The 15,272-nt window shown below is 37.3% G+C and overlaps 1 protein-coding gene across 4 annotated transcripts in view; it reads right to left on the reverse strand.

The window, feature by feature from the left end:
- Nucleotides 1-15,272, reverse strand: part of TFEC (transcription factor EC) — a 125,953-nt gene that overhangs the window by 27,499 nt on the left and 83,182 nt on the right. For all 4 annotated transcript variants that reach the window (XM_059847139.1, XM_059847138.1, XM_059847135.1 and 1 more), the window contains exons 2-3: nt 10,730-10,972; nt 8,560-8,655 (exon numbers count right to left, since the gene is read on the reverse strand). In XM_059847139.1, coding sequence (XP_059703122.1) covers nt 8,560-8,655; nt 10,730-10,972 — 339 coding nt within the window. The remainder of the gene's footprint in view (nt 1-8,559; nt 8,656-10,729; nt 10,973-15,272) is intronic.

Consider the following 15,272-nt stretch of genomic DNA (forward strand, 5'->3'; position numbering starts at 1 on the left):
AAAACCGTTTTTCAATCTCTCAAGTTCACAGATTGACCTCAAAATGTGCACTGAATTCGGCCAAATAGTGAGTTGATCAATAAATGTATATTAACACATATTAACAAATCCATTTTCTAAATAACAATACCTGGTATAAAGGGTGTTTGCAGGTTTTGACAAGGGGAAAACTGGGGCAGTTCTTGTATCTTCAGTGTGTGTTTTAATAAATTGTGACTTTTCATCTTTTCAAATGAATTACAGACAGGATGTGTAATCTTGCCAATGCAAGTACTGTGCTGGAAAGACTAGGGTTCAGCTTTCTCTCTCAATTGCTGTGCTACTTGAAGTTGAACATAAGCTGTGTTATCCTTTCTATTTGTAAGGATGTGTTTGCACTATCAATTGCCAAAGAAGTTGTAGTATACTGTTCTCAGAATCCAGAAGATCCCATTTACAGATAACTATTCTTGGTCCTTTTGCAATTGCAATGCAAAATACTTATATTTGAGTACAAATGGTCTTCAGCAGTAATGATTCAAAAATGTTCCAGTTTCCGTTTATATTATGCAAAGAGGCTAGCAGAAAATACTGTCCTTCTCAGATTTGTTTTCATCGGAAAAAATTGTATCCCCTTCTATATTTATCTTTAACAAGTTTCATAATTACACAATCCTCAACCGGGGACTTAATGTTCAGATATTTTATATCAGATATTATATATTATTCATGAAAACTGGTTCATTTTTTATCATCCAATAATGATCATCAAGATGGTTCATTATTCATCAGAGAAAAATGAACTCTCTTCATATTCCAGTCATAGTACATTTCTGCCCAGATCATATTCTTAGAAGTCCATTGTCTAGATAAATGTCTGATCAAATATGACCAAGCAAAGGAATTTTCTGGAGAATCAACCCTTTGCATGACATATATGCTCTTTCAATTACTACCTTTTAATTGTATGTTTTTAGCTCTTTCTTACTTTTCTGATCACAAAATTAAAAGGCGCAGTCCAGAAGTTAAGTGATGCTGTGATAATGTCATCATCTAGCTTGCACCTGGAAATCAGTTCATAAGAGTACTGCCCACTAAACCCCGGGTTCTGAAAACAAAAGATGCCAATTAAATTATAGATCTGTTAGCTATTTTACTATTATTTCACAAGTAACACCAGCTAATGCACTAATTCCTGGTTCTACCTTACTTCAATTTTGTTGGATACAGTATATAAATGCATATATCAAATCATTTAAATTCTTCCTCTAAAAGCAATGAAAAGCACAAAAAAAGTTGAAAAATTAAGGCTGAAGAAGTGAAAAATACATTTATTTATATCATATACTCTCTATATTTTATGCTTTATATTATGTCCTCTGAGATGTCGTCTAACACCTAAGTAGCTGAAAATATTGCAGTAAGGTTTCAGTGTTCTAGTGTTTCCACATGGGTGTACCATGCAGAAATTCATTTTGGTTTAAAATCCTATCTGTAGCATTTGATTTCAGATAAATTCACAAATGCATATTTCTAGTGTAAATATAAATATGTATAAATATATAAATGTAAATATAACGTAAATAGTCAGCTACTTAATAAAATACTTTGCACATATATTAAAGGCCTAGGCTGATGAACAAGGAAGTGCTAAGATGATCATTAAAATTGTACTTTTGGAAGTGTATTTATCAAAATGGATTTCAAGAAGTCCTTGCTTTCCACAAGATAGTTTTGTCTTGCAGTAAAAAGCTTGACTGCACCTAGAGAACAAAGTAGCCACTGTTATTGCCTCTGCCACTGATAGAAATTCATAAAGTTTCTCTGCTTTCTTCTAAAGAAGGCCTCATAACCTGTATGCTGCAGACAGCAGTGAACTAAATATAATCTTCTTTATGGCCTCCCACGTCCTGAGGACTTCAAGCCTTGCATTGCAAGACAACACAAGATGCAGCAGAGGCTTTGGGATAAAAAAGAAATCTTCCTGATGGCCCCAAACAGCAGGAATTTTCTGGCAGTTTCTGATGCACAGGGGCTTGGAATAAATAAGGAGTGAATATTGGGAGAGTTAGAAACCTGTTTTAACTATCCTGTTCTAGTACAGCTGTTAAACAAATGTTAAGGTCTGAGATAAAGACCATGTTTGTAAAAGGTACTTGCATACAAACAACTGTATATTTTTGAATAATACTTTCATTTCTGTCTGTTTACCTTTTAGAAAGAGGAAACCAGAGAGGAAAAAAGAAAATTTCCCTTCGTTTCAGAGTTATGGAAACTTTACTACAGTCACATGAAAATTGAGTCTTTTGGCTCCCTTTAGCCAGAATTCTACCCCCAAAATAGAGAAGGATTAGTAGACATTGGTCTGTTAGTGTGCCAGAGACAGAGCTGAGCTTTTTGCTCATTTTGCCCAGTTTTTGAATGCTGCAGCTATGTAAAAGTAGATCACAGTTCTTCTCCTGACCCAAAGTAATGCATGCTCTTTTCTCTGAAGACCTTTTCTACAGCATGAGGTAAATTGTGCAGGCAAGAGGGCTGTACACTGCCCATTTCCTCCTCAAACTACTAAATTGTGTGAAATACCAAAAGCAAGCCTTTATCTGACATTTGTACGACATTCAAAACAGCAGTGGCAGTGATAACAAAAGATACTTCCAGCTGCAGGAAACAGGCCTGAGGAGCTCTGAATTTGTGCTTTTCATAGTTAGTTTTTTTTTGCAACTGAAGCGACTGAAAGACACAATTTCCTACCTAACACTTTTATAGTATTGAAGGAATACAAAGAAAATATTTGCTCACCAGTTTTACTTTTGAGGCGTCTATTATTTCCTCAATAGCTACTGACTGTTCCTTCTCCTTCATTTTTCTTTTTTGTTAAACATGTAAATGATACCAGAGAGTGCTAGGCAGAAGTTTTATATACTTAGGTGAACTTTGATTCTTCCTTGGACTTTAAGACTAATCTAGTGTAGAATGTGATTGACAAAGCATTTTCATTGATGTTATGCAGCCTTTTCAAGTTAGCCAACCTAAGCAAATGAGGTTGTTAATGTTTACTCCGGCCCTTTCTCTAAAATGGTTTTGAACTTTAGCAGATTTTATCAACATATAAGGGTTGCCAAATTACATCAGTATTCACTAAATAAAAAGTACTCGTGATTATGCAGTAGGGGGCTGCCTAGATCAGCAATGCTATATGCACCTCTAGTGGAAAGCTGGCTTTACTTCATGAATAATTCCAGCACTTGTTGAATAAAACACTTTGGAGTATACATACTTGAATTTCTTCCTTTTGTATGATTCCTGAGAATGGGACAGACAACAGCTTTTGCAACCCATCCAGATGGTCATCATCAATATTTAACAAATAATTAGTACAAACACAAATTATTGATGCCATGATGAGAAACTGTGACATCAAAGATCTTGTAATAGCAGTGAGATTTTGCAGACAGAGTGAACCACGCTTTTACTAATAAATAGTGTCTCCCTAAAATCAAGTGCAGGGTTAACAGATTTAATCATAACGTTATACCAGCTGCAGTTAATAGAATCATAAAAATTAAAGAAGGAAAATATCTGTCAGTCCTATTCTGATCTAACTTCTGCTCCGTACCTGCACAACACAAGGTTTCTTCCAAATGCCAAAGGAGCAAAACAAATATTAGCAAGCCATGCAGCCACTGAGGATTTTCTCCACAAGCTCTTTTCCTGCAGGAGGGGAAGAAGTGAAGCAATCCCACTGACCTGACTCCCAAGCAGACTGGAAATAAGCAGTGGCTCCCAGTCTTGGTAAAATAGTGAACTATGAGTGTATGAAATGAAAGTGAAGCAGTGAAGCCTCAGAAGATGCCTGAAGAGGTGACCCATTGCAAGGCACCACCTTTGCAGAGTATTGCCACCTTTCCCCTGCACAGCTGGCACAACCCCTGACTTCCAGCATGCCCAGGTGCTTTGGCTTCCCTTCTCTGGTACTGGTTTAATTCTTTTCTCAACATTCTTGCTGCTAAGGTCATTCAAGGGGATAGTTAAAGAAAATAGTTCTTAAATATTACAAATAAATCACAGTATCATAGAATGTTAATGGGTTGTTTTGGACCTTAAAAGCCATATAGTACCACCCCCCCCTGCTATGGGCAGGGACACCTCCCACCAAACCAGGTTACTCAAGGCCCTAATCAAGCCTGGCCTTGAACACTGCTGGGGTTGGGGCATTCACAATTTCCCTGGGCAACCCATTCCAGTGTCTCACCACTCTCACAGTAAACAATTTCTTCCTACATCAACAGGGAAACAGTTTTTTCTTGGCTTTATTTGGTACTGGATGTGGAAAAAATTGAATGAAAAGGTTTTCTATGAAATAGCTTTCAATTTTTTTCCAATCTGAAATTAACTGCTCCATTTAGTTTAGTCATTCAGTTTTGACTACTCCAGCAACATGGAGCTGAACTGAGTCAACATACCAGCAGCTGGGCCTCTCCTGGTGGCTTTTTGAAATCCAATTTCATGGTAGTGCTGTGCCTGAAGCATTGCTCTGCAACTACTTCTTAGCTCTCATTGCCAGCCATCTAACTGCTACAGAGCCTCTCGCCCCAGGTTTCTTCAAAAACAGTGCTGAAAGCTCATGTTTTGTGCACCAGAAAAAAAGGCAACTTAGAATCCTTGAAAACGTTCACAAGATTAAATTATTTCTCTTGCTGGTGCCACCCAGCTCTGTGCAAGACAGGGCCATGCTATTGCAGAACATAAACTTCCTCTCACTTCATCCTCATTCCAAACCAGTCAATCTCCTAACACTTTTGACATAAGTTTTAGAGGACTGCATGTCAAGTAGAGAGCATTATCCCAGTTGTACAGTGATTATTTGGACTGCAACAGTTATTTCTGAATGAAATTTCTGGTAAATTGACAACTGTTTTCATACAGATCTCCACTGTGGTTGCCAGATTACTGGGTTTACTGGTAAGTACTAGGGCTGTATATATATATTACCAAAACAAAACAGCACTTAGTCCAAAGTGATTCATAAGATCACACACTGTTAAATCACACCTTGAAAAGCACAGAGATCCAATTTTTAACTCTGCTTTTTCCTCTCTTCACTGTGACTAATTCTCTGAACATCTGCTTTAATATGTTTCCTAAATTTTTTTCTTTGCTGATATTAAAAGCAATGTAGAGCCGGGCTTTTTGCTACCTGCCCTGAACTATTAATGATGGTGTAATATATGCTTTGTATTAACAGACATAAACACTTTCTGTGTTCTGAATATTTGGAAGTACTAATATACTTTAAATTCACTACAGAATGTTAAATAGACTGTAAGGATTTTGAATAAGAATGGACTTCTGATAAAAATGAAAAGTATTTGTTTTTCAAATGCCTGTCACCATATCTGACCTACATGGCAGTAGTTTACTTCTAAAATTCACTCATATATTATTTGGTTCATTTTTTAATGATTCTTATATGGTCAGGAACAAACCTGCTGCTCCTAATATATACTTAGAGAAAAAAAATAGTCTTATAATAAACAAACACTCTGCTGTCTGTTAATTAAAATTCCATAAAACTAAATTATTACAACAAGGAAAAATGACTTTAAATTGATCCCATCTTCAATGGTGTCTTTTTTTAATTAAATCTTACTTTCTCCATAATGAACAAACAGTTGTCATTGTCATACATGGTAGTTCATAAGAATAGTTATGATTTTATTTGTTATGCTTTATGAACAAAGATATAATTTGGTTTACAAATTCTTTCAGAGGAATCAAGACGTCTTGCATGTAGGGAAAACTAGTCTTACATTTTAACTGAACTTCTAAAAGATTGTTATCAAAAGTAGGTTTCTGCCATTAAGGTATTCTGAAGAGCAATAGAAAGGCAGCCAGAATATTCCCTAGTTTAAGCAATTCTTAAGTGACCACCCAAAACCAGACAGTTTCATGAAATTTTAAATTTGGGTCCAAACACAAGCCAGATAATCCACTGCTCAGCAGCTGTAATTATTTTAATGAGAGATGGAGGAATGTTCTTATTTTCACTTCTCTGATTCTACTAATGCAACACTGTAATTCATTAATTCAGGGTCAGACAATGAGCCTTTGAGCAATTATTCACATGAGTGGTCTCACAGAATTCAATGTCTTCATTTAATGTGCCATTAAAATGGTACATGGGTGTATTTGACTAAAATAAACATTAGTTCACTGCAACACACAACAGGTTGCACTGTAAAAAGTGGAAAGATTACTCAGCCACTGAGTAAGCCATGAGAACACTGAGACAGAAAAATGGCATCATGAATTTATCTTTTTCAAGAAAAGATTTTGCTGAAAAAGTACCTGAGACTTTTACCACATTCTGAAAACCAAGTCAGTCCATTTCAGAATTTCAGAGATTGCTCTGCACAGTTTGCAAAATCAGGGGAAGTCCCAAGTAAGGAAAGTCTAAAAGGAAATTCTAGAAATACTTAGGAATTGCGCTGGAGAATTTTAAAGAGAAAGCCAAAATCAGCCCGATACAGAGGCAACTCAGTCCCATCTGTAATCTCACTTACTCTGTGTTTGTGTCAGCCACCACAGCAGGCACCGTGTGCAGAATCAGAGCTACTATGGGTCCTTGCTGAAGTACAGCACAAACCCAGCACATCTCAGGGAAATTAGATGTTCTCTCATTCTTGATCATGCCTCCTAGTCCAATACTCTTGTAATACATACGTGTTTGGCTCAGATAAAGAAGTTTCATTATGTTTAAGATGATAATGAAAAACTGGATATAGAAAAATTATTTTCTACCTGCATCTCTATCTTTCTCTGCTCCACAGCTTATGACCAAAATTTTGCAGGCAGATTTAGGATGTTGCCTGAAAGATGGCTTAAAACCAAGTGGCATGAGCTAAATTCCTGAGATCATCTCCATATGCCTAATTCTTTTGCATATTTTTAAAGCAGACAATGGTAAAGGAGAAGACAGCAGAGACACCACTCAGTTTCCTCACGCCGATGCAGTTTGCCTGCCTTGCTGAAGGCAGGCTTAATTTTGCCATAGTATTGAACAGAGCAATTTGGAAATGTGTGCTACTCCCTGGCTTACCTATCAGCCTGCTGATTTCTTCAGCACAAATGAAAATCCAAATACTATCACTTGTCCCAGAGGCACTTCAGGAGTCCCACATCTTTGCAAGTACAATACCATCAAGGTCTAAAAGACATTGCATATTTCCTTTCTCATCAAGAGAAAGGTATTCAATAAATTTTAGAGACAAATGTCCTTCCTTCAAGGCTGAAGATAAAGGCTAATGAACCTGGAATTAGGACAGATTAACATCATCCAATTTTAAAAGGTTTTGAAGGGAGTATGACTTCAACCCAAAACCCAGAATTCATGCCTCTCATCACCATCCCACACTATCATACCACAAATTATCCTCCCTTGCCTCACATTAACTTGAGCCAAAATAATAATTCTCTCCCTAGGGACCACTTCTTTGCTACGTTCTGTACAGGCATATGTGTAAATCAGTCCAGCTGCAATAGTTCTGCAGCTGGCATGCAAATAGCAGGTGTTCATAGAATTGTTAATTGGCATTAATGCTGGACTGTAGAGTGGGCAACACAGAAGAGTCTCCTGAGGTACTTTTGGAGCAAGGGAAGTTCTATAAGTCGGAAAAAGCTGTTCCCTGTTCCCCAGAGGGCAATAAAGAGCAAAGACAGCTTCCTGAAGTGCCCTTGGTGGATTGTCAAAGCCTGCGACAATCCTCCTGCCTTCATCAGGGTGAGGTTACCTTCTATCGGGGTACAGTTTAAAGCCCTGAGGAAAAACGGTTCTGGATATCAGCTAGGTAGAGAGGACAACATACATCCTTCTGTAAAGTGCATTACAGGTATTGATATGTATTACTTTCATAAATAATAGGACTCTTTGTGGTTTTGTGTCCAGAAAAGCTCAATCCTTCCTCTTCAAATATGCAACATATGTGGAAACATAAATAGCCTTTGTTAGTCCTCTCACATTTATCCACAAAGAGACATCATAAAATTGAAGTTTGTTACATTAATTCTTGTGAAGAATAACACTCCTCTTATTTGTCCTTGAAATTATTCAACTAAATGCAACTTGTCTGTATGAAAATCCAGAACTAGAGCCTTGCTTCAGGATAAGACACTGGAGAAACCACTGTACCATAGAAGCTATTACATGGGGATGTTTTGACTTTTTTTTCATTTGAGGTAGAAGGATCTTTAAGCAAGGCTTTAAATGGCCTTCTCAGGGTCCAGAGATTTTTGTCCTTGTTATTTTTAGCACTGCAGAGACATCAGTAACTCCAATGGGTTATGCACCAGGCATTTTGCTGGGCTAGAACCCCAAATGCTATTCAGACCACTTAAAACAACTATGTGTCACCACACTGCTGCCCTTTTCTCTAATAATTATTGACAAAAAGGCAATGAGCTGAAGAGAAAGAAGAACAGTCCACTGGTACTATTCCTTAGTCTCTGAACTGTGATGTGCTTGAATCACTCAAAGAAGCTTTCTAGTATGAAAAGCAAGATGAAATTCAACAAAATACTTACAGTTCTTTGCATTAGTAAAGGAGTTTCAGAACAACCTATCCCTTCATCATTAAAATTTGATTCCATATTGATTATGTCTTCAATAACTTCTTCCATCTGATAAAATAATATTTTAAGACAAATCAGTACAAATAATAACGGAAAAAAGTTATTTTTAAAATACAGATTATTAATCTTGAATATCTATTGCAGCAATAAAACAATTTCAGGAGTTTATATCTTATAATTCAAACACTTCTGCACAATAATCACATTTTTTACTTCTTCTGAAAACAGAAGTGGTTTTACAAGACATATCTTTCTCTTAAACACCAGGCCATGCCTGTATTTAACCCCTTATTGCAACACCATGATCAGGTGACAGGAGTGCATTGTTAAGCTGTAACTGTGACCTATCAGCTTGATCAAATGTCATCTTGATCACAGTGCATTGCTGCACTGGTGCAGGAAGACTGAGAGGAACCTGTGGTTCTGCCACTGCATGAGTCACTCCAGGTTTCGTGTTCCATGCTGCCCTCTTGGGCAGGCAGAGGTTTCTTTGTTTAGCAGCACACTGGATATTTCTCCAGACAGCCTTCTGGTCTCTCTTTTGATCTAATCAGACCCAAAAACTACAGAGGCAGATGGAATAGCTCAATAATTACTTGGGATGAAACAATGAGTACTTTGAAGGCCTATAGGTACATATAGATTTGGACCAAGTGCAACGTGAATTTTCAATGATAATCATGGCCTGGTTCCATTCACAATATAATTTTGGGAGATATCCCATGATAAGCATGTCACTTTTAACCCTATTATCTGCAGCTCTTGGGAGCTGAAGAAGTTGTAGTTGGTCCTGTGCAATCAAAATATCACACAGACATGGGACCTTTCACCACAGACTTTTTGGCCACATGGCCCAGCACAGCTCATGCATGCATTCCTCTTCCTCTCTAAAACCAGAGAACACAGAACAACTGTGCCAGGAGTTGTGCCCAGACGTATCTTGGAAAGCACCATCAGGGCCAAAATTATACCAAGAAATGCTGGTAATTAAGCAATATGAAGGAGTGCACCTTACTGCACCAACCTGGGTGTTGGCTCTACATTATTTACTAATCTACCTATAACCTACTCTTAACCACAGGGCACACCCACATTAAGAAATTCCACTGTGACAGCCATCCACCCCCCTGAGTCTGAGATGAGATTGTCCAAATCATTGCAAAGCTGCCAGGATCTTGCCAGTGCCAGGTATCACCCTCCCAGTCTTCACCGGGATGGAGAGTGGTGCAGGGCAGGCTCCTGATCAGACCCAAAATGCCTGAGAAAAGTTTCAGCACACTGCACTTTGCCAGCATGGAGGTGGTCACATAGGTGTCCACAAAGGCCATTGAAAATAGCATTTTAAAGTAGCTCCAGTAATCCATAAACCTGACTGAAAGTGTCAGTTGTCAATGCAGAAGTAATGCAGAGGCCCCAGATGAACTCTCCAGGAAGCTTTATGGGCTCCCTCATGCTTAGCTACATTACATCCAAGTGCTCGAATGAGTCATGGTGTATTTGTAATATTCTTCTGTTCTATTGAAGTCCAAGACATGATACAGCATCTCCATTTCTCATTTCTGTAGGAATTCCCCTCTTACCTAATAAACAGTCTCTTTTGAAATCTATTGAAGTATTAAAAGCCATAATGACCTACATCTCACACTGGCTAAGAATCTGATATTGTGTTAGAGCTGAACCTCTATTAAAATCAATGGTGGCACTAAAGTTGGCATATCTTTGCCAATTTACTCAAGATAACCCACATAAAAATATAGCAGCTAACTGAAAAATGAATGAGTGATTTTTTCAGTTATGTAGTGAAGGTAATCTGTATTTAACATTTTTTTATGCAGCTAGGTTAATACCTTCAGACAGAAACAACTCCCATCTGAAAAAATGATGATTTTCTTTGCAAAGTGCATATTCAGAAAATGTAAAGCAACATATGATGTATATGTAAAAAGATGCAACAGTACATTTTATCTGGCAGCAGTCTAAAAGCTTGATCCAGCAGTCAGCTATTCCCTTGAAAGTTAAGAAAGTCATGTCTTGCCCACTTCTAGCGCAAGGTGGGTGATGTAATATTTTTGTAGAAGCAGGCAGAGCCCAGTTCCCCTTTCGCTAGCCAGCCCCGCCCTACCGCATTTTCGTGTTGGCCGCCGAGGGCCAGCAGCTTGGTGACAGCGCTGTCGGCGCCGCTGGCTGGGGGCATGTGGCCGCTCCGCAGGATGGAGCTCACCCCCACCGGCTGCGCTGGGTGCGACTGGGACAGCGACAGCGTCTGGCTGGACAGCTTGGTGTCAAGGGTCAGGTACTGCTTCACCTGGTGCCTCTGGCTCTGCTGGATGTGGTATCTAGACTGATTTTCCAAGTGTGTTTGTACCTGGGAAGGAAGAGAAATAATTGCTGAAGTTTCAAGTTGCTAGTATCGGTATTGATACATATGCTCACTTAAAAATATTTCAAGTCAATAGATTCAGCTTTAAGAACACTTGGATAGAATTACTATTTTTTTTCAGTTTTACACACATATTTTTAATTTCTTTACCATTTTCCCCTTGCACAGCTGAACAAACACTGAATAATTATAAAGAAAAACAGAATTTGAAAAGATAACCATGTTCCTGAGAAAAGACCAAAAATATGCTACACATTTTTCTCAATTAAAAGTGATTTCTCTTGAGATCACTGCAATCAAATCCACATGCATATATGAACTCTAAAATTAATATTGACTCTTTTGTACATGAAAGAATAAATAAATGCACAGAGAAATATCATCCAAGCAATTTTAAATACTAACAGCAGTAGACATTTGTTCACACCTCAATCCACAATTGTCTCACCTGGTAATAAGTACAGTCACTAAAATGAGACATTGCTGTACTTTGGCAATAGAGTCCAAGGTGTACTTCTGAATGCTTACTATCCACAAGCTGTGCAGACTTCTTGAATTGCCTCTTGAGGACAGATCATTTCTTAGTGTATTTGGCTTCATAAACTGAGTGGTCATGCCAAAATGGCTGATTGAGTAAGACTTTGGGCCATCCTTTGGTTATAGAGATTGACAGTTGCCACTTCAAACAGGTCCCATTTCAGATCAATGTCACATTCCTGCCATGTAACTACCAGAGGAGCACTTCATGCACTTACTGTCATTTCAGCCCTGTGGCTCTCTTCTCTTCCTATGGCATGACTGGTAACAAATGTCTTATCATAAATTTTTTTAAGTGATCTCTGTAAGCGTGATTAATATTTGTTAAATAATAGCAAGAATTGCTTTGAAAACTTTGAAGACTTTTTTCTGAAAAATATTTACTTATTCAAGCAAACTCCTTTTTGATTCCCTTAAAATACATAAGCAGAGAGAGGCATAAAAGCAATTTTCATCTGAAGAAGTCATGTTTTCATACATATTGCAATACCTACTTTATTTTAATCATTATAGTATAATTTTAAATATGTTTCTTTAAACTAATTTCTTTAAACTAAATTAATATAAAAAAGACTAAGTCTTTTGAATAATGAATATGAGATTTTTTAGTTTGATGTAAACCCTCAATTTATTAAATAATATTCCATTAAAATATTGGTATAGAATCTTAAATACACTTTTTTTGGATTTTCCCCTGATTTATTTCAGGAAGATATGCATAATATATAAGGTTGCAAAAATTTCATGTATATTTGGGATTTACTTACATCATTATTTGTCTTAACTTAGATTTTCATGATAGTTTTAGAAAGTGCATAATGCACTATTAGTTTAAGCTCTGATTTATCATGTGTAGGGATACATGTAAAATCATAAATAATTCAGATACTTATGCATCTATTTAGTCCTTCATAATTAAGCTCATATTTAAAATTAGATATTCAAGCATTTTTTTAAATGATAATCCAATGAAATTTATTGCATGCCACTTTAACCATGATATTATTTTTGGGCAAAATCAAATATATTAAGGAAAAACTAATATGTCCCACTGGAGGGCTGGAGCAAGGATTCTCTCTGTACCCCCACTGTCTACTGCTCTTTCAGAGGCTTCCATGGACAATTCATGATTGTGCTGGACTCCACACTCACTGAGAGAATCCACTCAGGGTGACACTACCCAGAGCCTTGCAGCAGCTAAACCGATGAAGATCTCTTTCCAGCAGTGCAGAACTCTGCAATCGACAGCTTTGAAAACACAGGCTCTTTACATGGCATAAATGGTAGTTGGATCAACGCACAGGCCACAGTTGCATTTACTGCATTGCACTCCTACTAATGTTCTATCTTTAATGGAGCTGATGAACTGCTTGTAACGAGCAATGAATTTCTGCCTTGGAATTTCTACAGGCCTACCTGAAGCATAAAATCAAGAATATCTTATACCTTCAAATTAAATAGGAAACAAGAAAATTCCAGCATCCAAGATCTAGACTACCTTGTTTTCAATGTGTTTTTAATAAGGAATTCTTATAGATCTGCTACAAGAAAGCTGCTGAAAAGTCAATGGATTGCATTTTTTTTCCCCCTCTGGGCCCCTTATTGCTGGTGGCAGACCAAAATCTCTGTGCATCCTGTTTTCTTAGTGAACAACCACAAGGCCATCCCACTGGGCAAAGGGAAGATCTGTGTAAGACACTCAGCTAGTTGCTGATTAGGTAAAAAACAGTTTATCAGAAGTGCTTATTTAGTGTGATAATCTTTCAGTGATTATATCCTGTCCTGAACTTACACAGGCAGAAAAAGAATTAAAGCTTTGCTGACAGGATCTATGCTGCTGTGGTTTTGCAAACCTCTCCACCCCTTTACTGTGCCAGTTACAGTCATTACAAAGCAGAATTTTTGAGGTTAAAAATAGATTTATGCCCTGATTTTCATCTTTTTATATTCTAAATAAGTCCTTATATTCACTGCTAAAGTAAAGCACTTTTAAAACTCAAACCACAAAGTAAAGACAAAGCAGAATGGGAAACCCATTTTTATAATCATATTGTTAATGTACAATAAAAGTGAACTGGGGGGAGGGGAAATTCATACTATGAAAAAGGAATATTGAGATTTCAAGTCAAGCTCTTCAAAAGTAGAACTTACTTTTAAAACTGTGCATGTAATATGTGTGAACTAGGTGTAAAAACTCAAATCCTCATCATTTTATAAATCAGATAGTCCAGTGTCTCATCCCAAGTATGAGTGATTTATCCTCCATTGGGATGTTGCATGACTTCTCTTATATCTTTTATCAGTGGTATGAAGGTAAATTTCACCTTAGATTTTCTGAATATTGCAGATGACTTTAACTCTTTTAACTAAGTATTGCAAAAATTGCAAATGTTAAACTTTGACCTGATTTTGAGTTTCCTTCTAATGATGCACAAGGAGCAGTTAAGCACTGGCACACCCAGTTGCCCTGAGAGGCTGTGGAATCTCCATCCTTGGAGATTTTCAACACTTTTCTGGACAAGGCCCTGAGAACCTGAAGAAGCAAAAGAAAGCTAAAAACAGGGACATTTGAGTTGATAGTCTACATATAGAAACTATGAATAACCATTATCAAGTCTGGTGAAAAAAAAGATGGTGTCAGGTTAGAAGGTCAATGAAAGAAATGCAAAAAAGCAAAAGCTTGAAAGATCAGTTCCACATAAAGTAATCTCACAAGTAAAATAACCAAGATCAACATAGACTTAACTGCTTAGAGGCCTAAATCATGGGCATGTTTTAGATCCACAAAACACAATCCCTCTCAAAAAAAAAAAAAAGGAAAAAAAAGTTTTTCCAGAGTAGAAGAATTTTTAATTTTTTCCCAATAATCCTAATATGGTATCCTCCAGCAGTGCTGGGAGATCAATTTTTCAATTTAGAATCTTTTGAGGAATGCCCATAATCTGTGCCAATATTTTACCAGAGCTTATGTGGAGTTTTAAGATTCAGATGTTTATGCTGATGGACCTTTTACTGCCACAAGAGTCTAAATACCTTCTTTTTTTTGTCTCTGTGGGTCAATGAATACTCAATCCTTTGTTTAAAACAGAAAAGCATGAAGGAAGACCCTGAAATGCTTTCAGGATAGTGCGTCCAATAATCTGGCACATCAATGGAACCTGGATTCACATCTGTGACAAAAATTTAGCAGTGTGATTTGATAAAGCAGATCTTCTAGCTCTCAGCAGACCATTTTCTATTAAATGCCTTTCTGCCATCCTATTGTTTAGTGAGATGGAGGGCCTTGCTTGTTTGTATACCTGATTTCTATTAATATCTAGGAAAAAATAGGCACTCAGTGACCACCTAATGATCCAGACCCTGACTCAGACAAACCTCAGGCACAGCCCAGGATTTAGTGTTGTTCTACTGGAACATCTGCTCTAGCCCATGGTGTAGTGGCTTACCTGGCCCTTCCTGCCAAGTGTTCCTGATATCACATCTGCAAAGTGTAACAAAGGGATGAAGTTGTGCTGGTTCTCCTCCCAGACATTGTCTTGCAGCAGCTGTAGCCATGTACTTTAAATGCTAATTATCTAAGATTATTTGAGGAAGGTAAGGACAACATAAAATCTAGCAGTTAATAGATTTTCCACTCCCTTCTAGGCATTGCTTTTATTTAATATCTGGCTTTCCTAAACACAGTGAATTTAAAGTCTACTCAGAACCAGAAACTTCAAGCATGAAGGGAATCAAAAGCATCCAAAAC

Source organism: Haemorhous mexicanus, chromosome 5 (genome assembly GCF_027477595.1).
Source record: "Haemorhous mexicanus isolate bHaeMex1 chromosome 5, bHaeMex1.pri, whole genome shotgun sequence".
NCBI lineage: Eukaryota > Metazoa > Chordata > Aves > Passeriformes > Fringillidae > Haemorhous > Haemorhous mexicanus.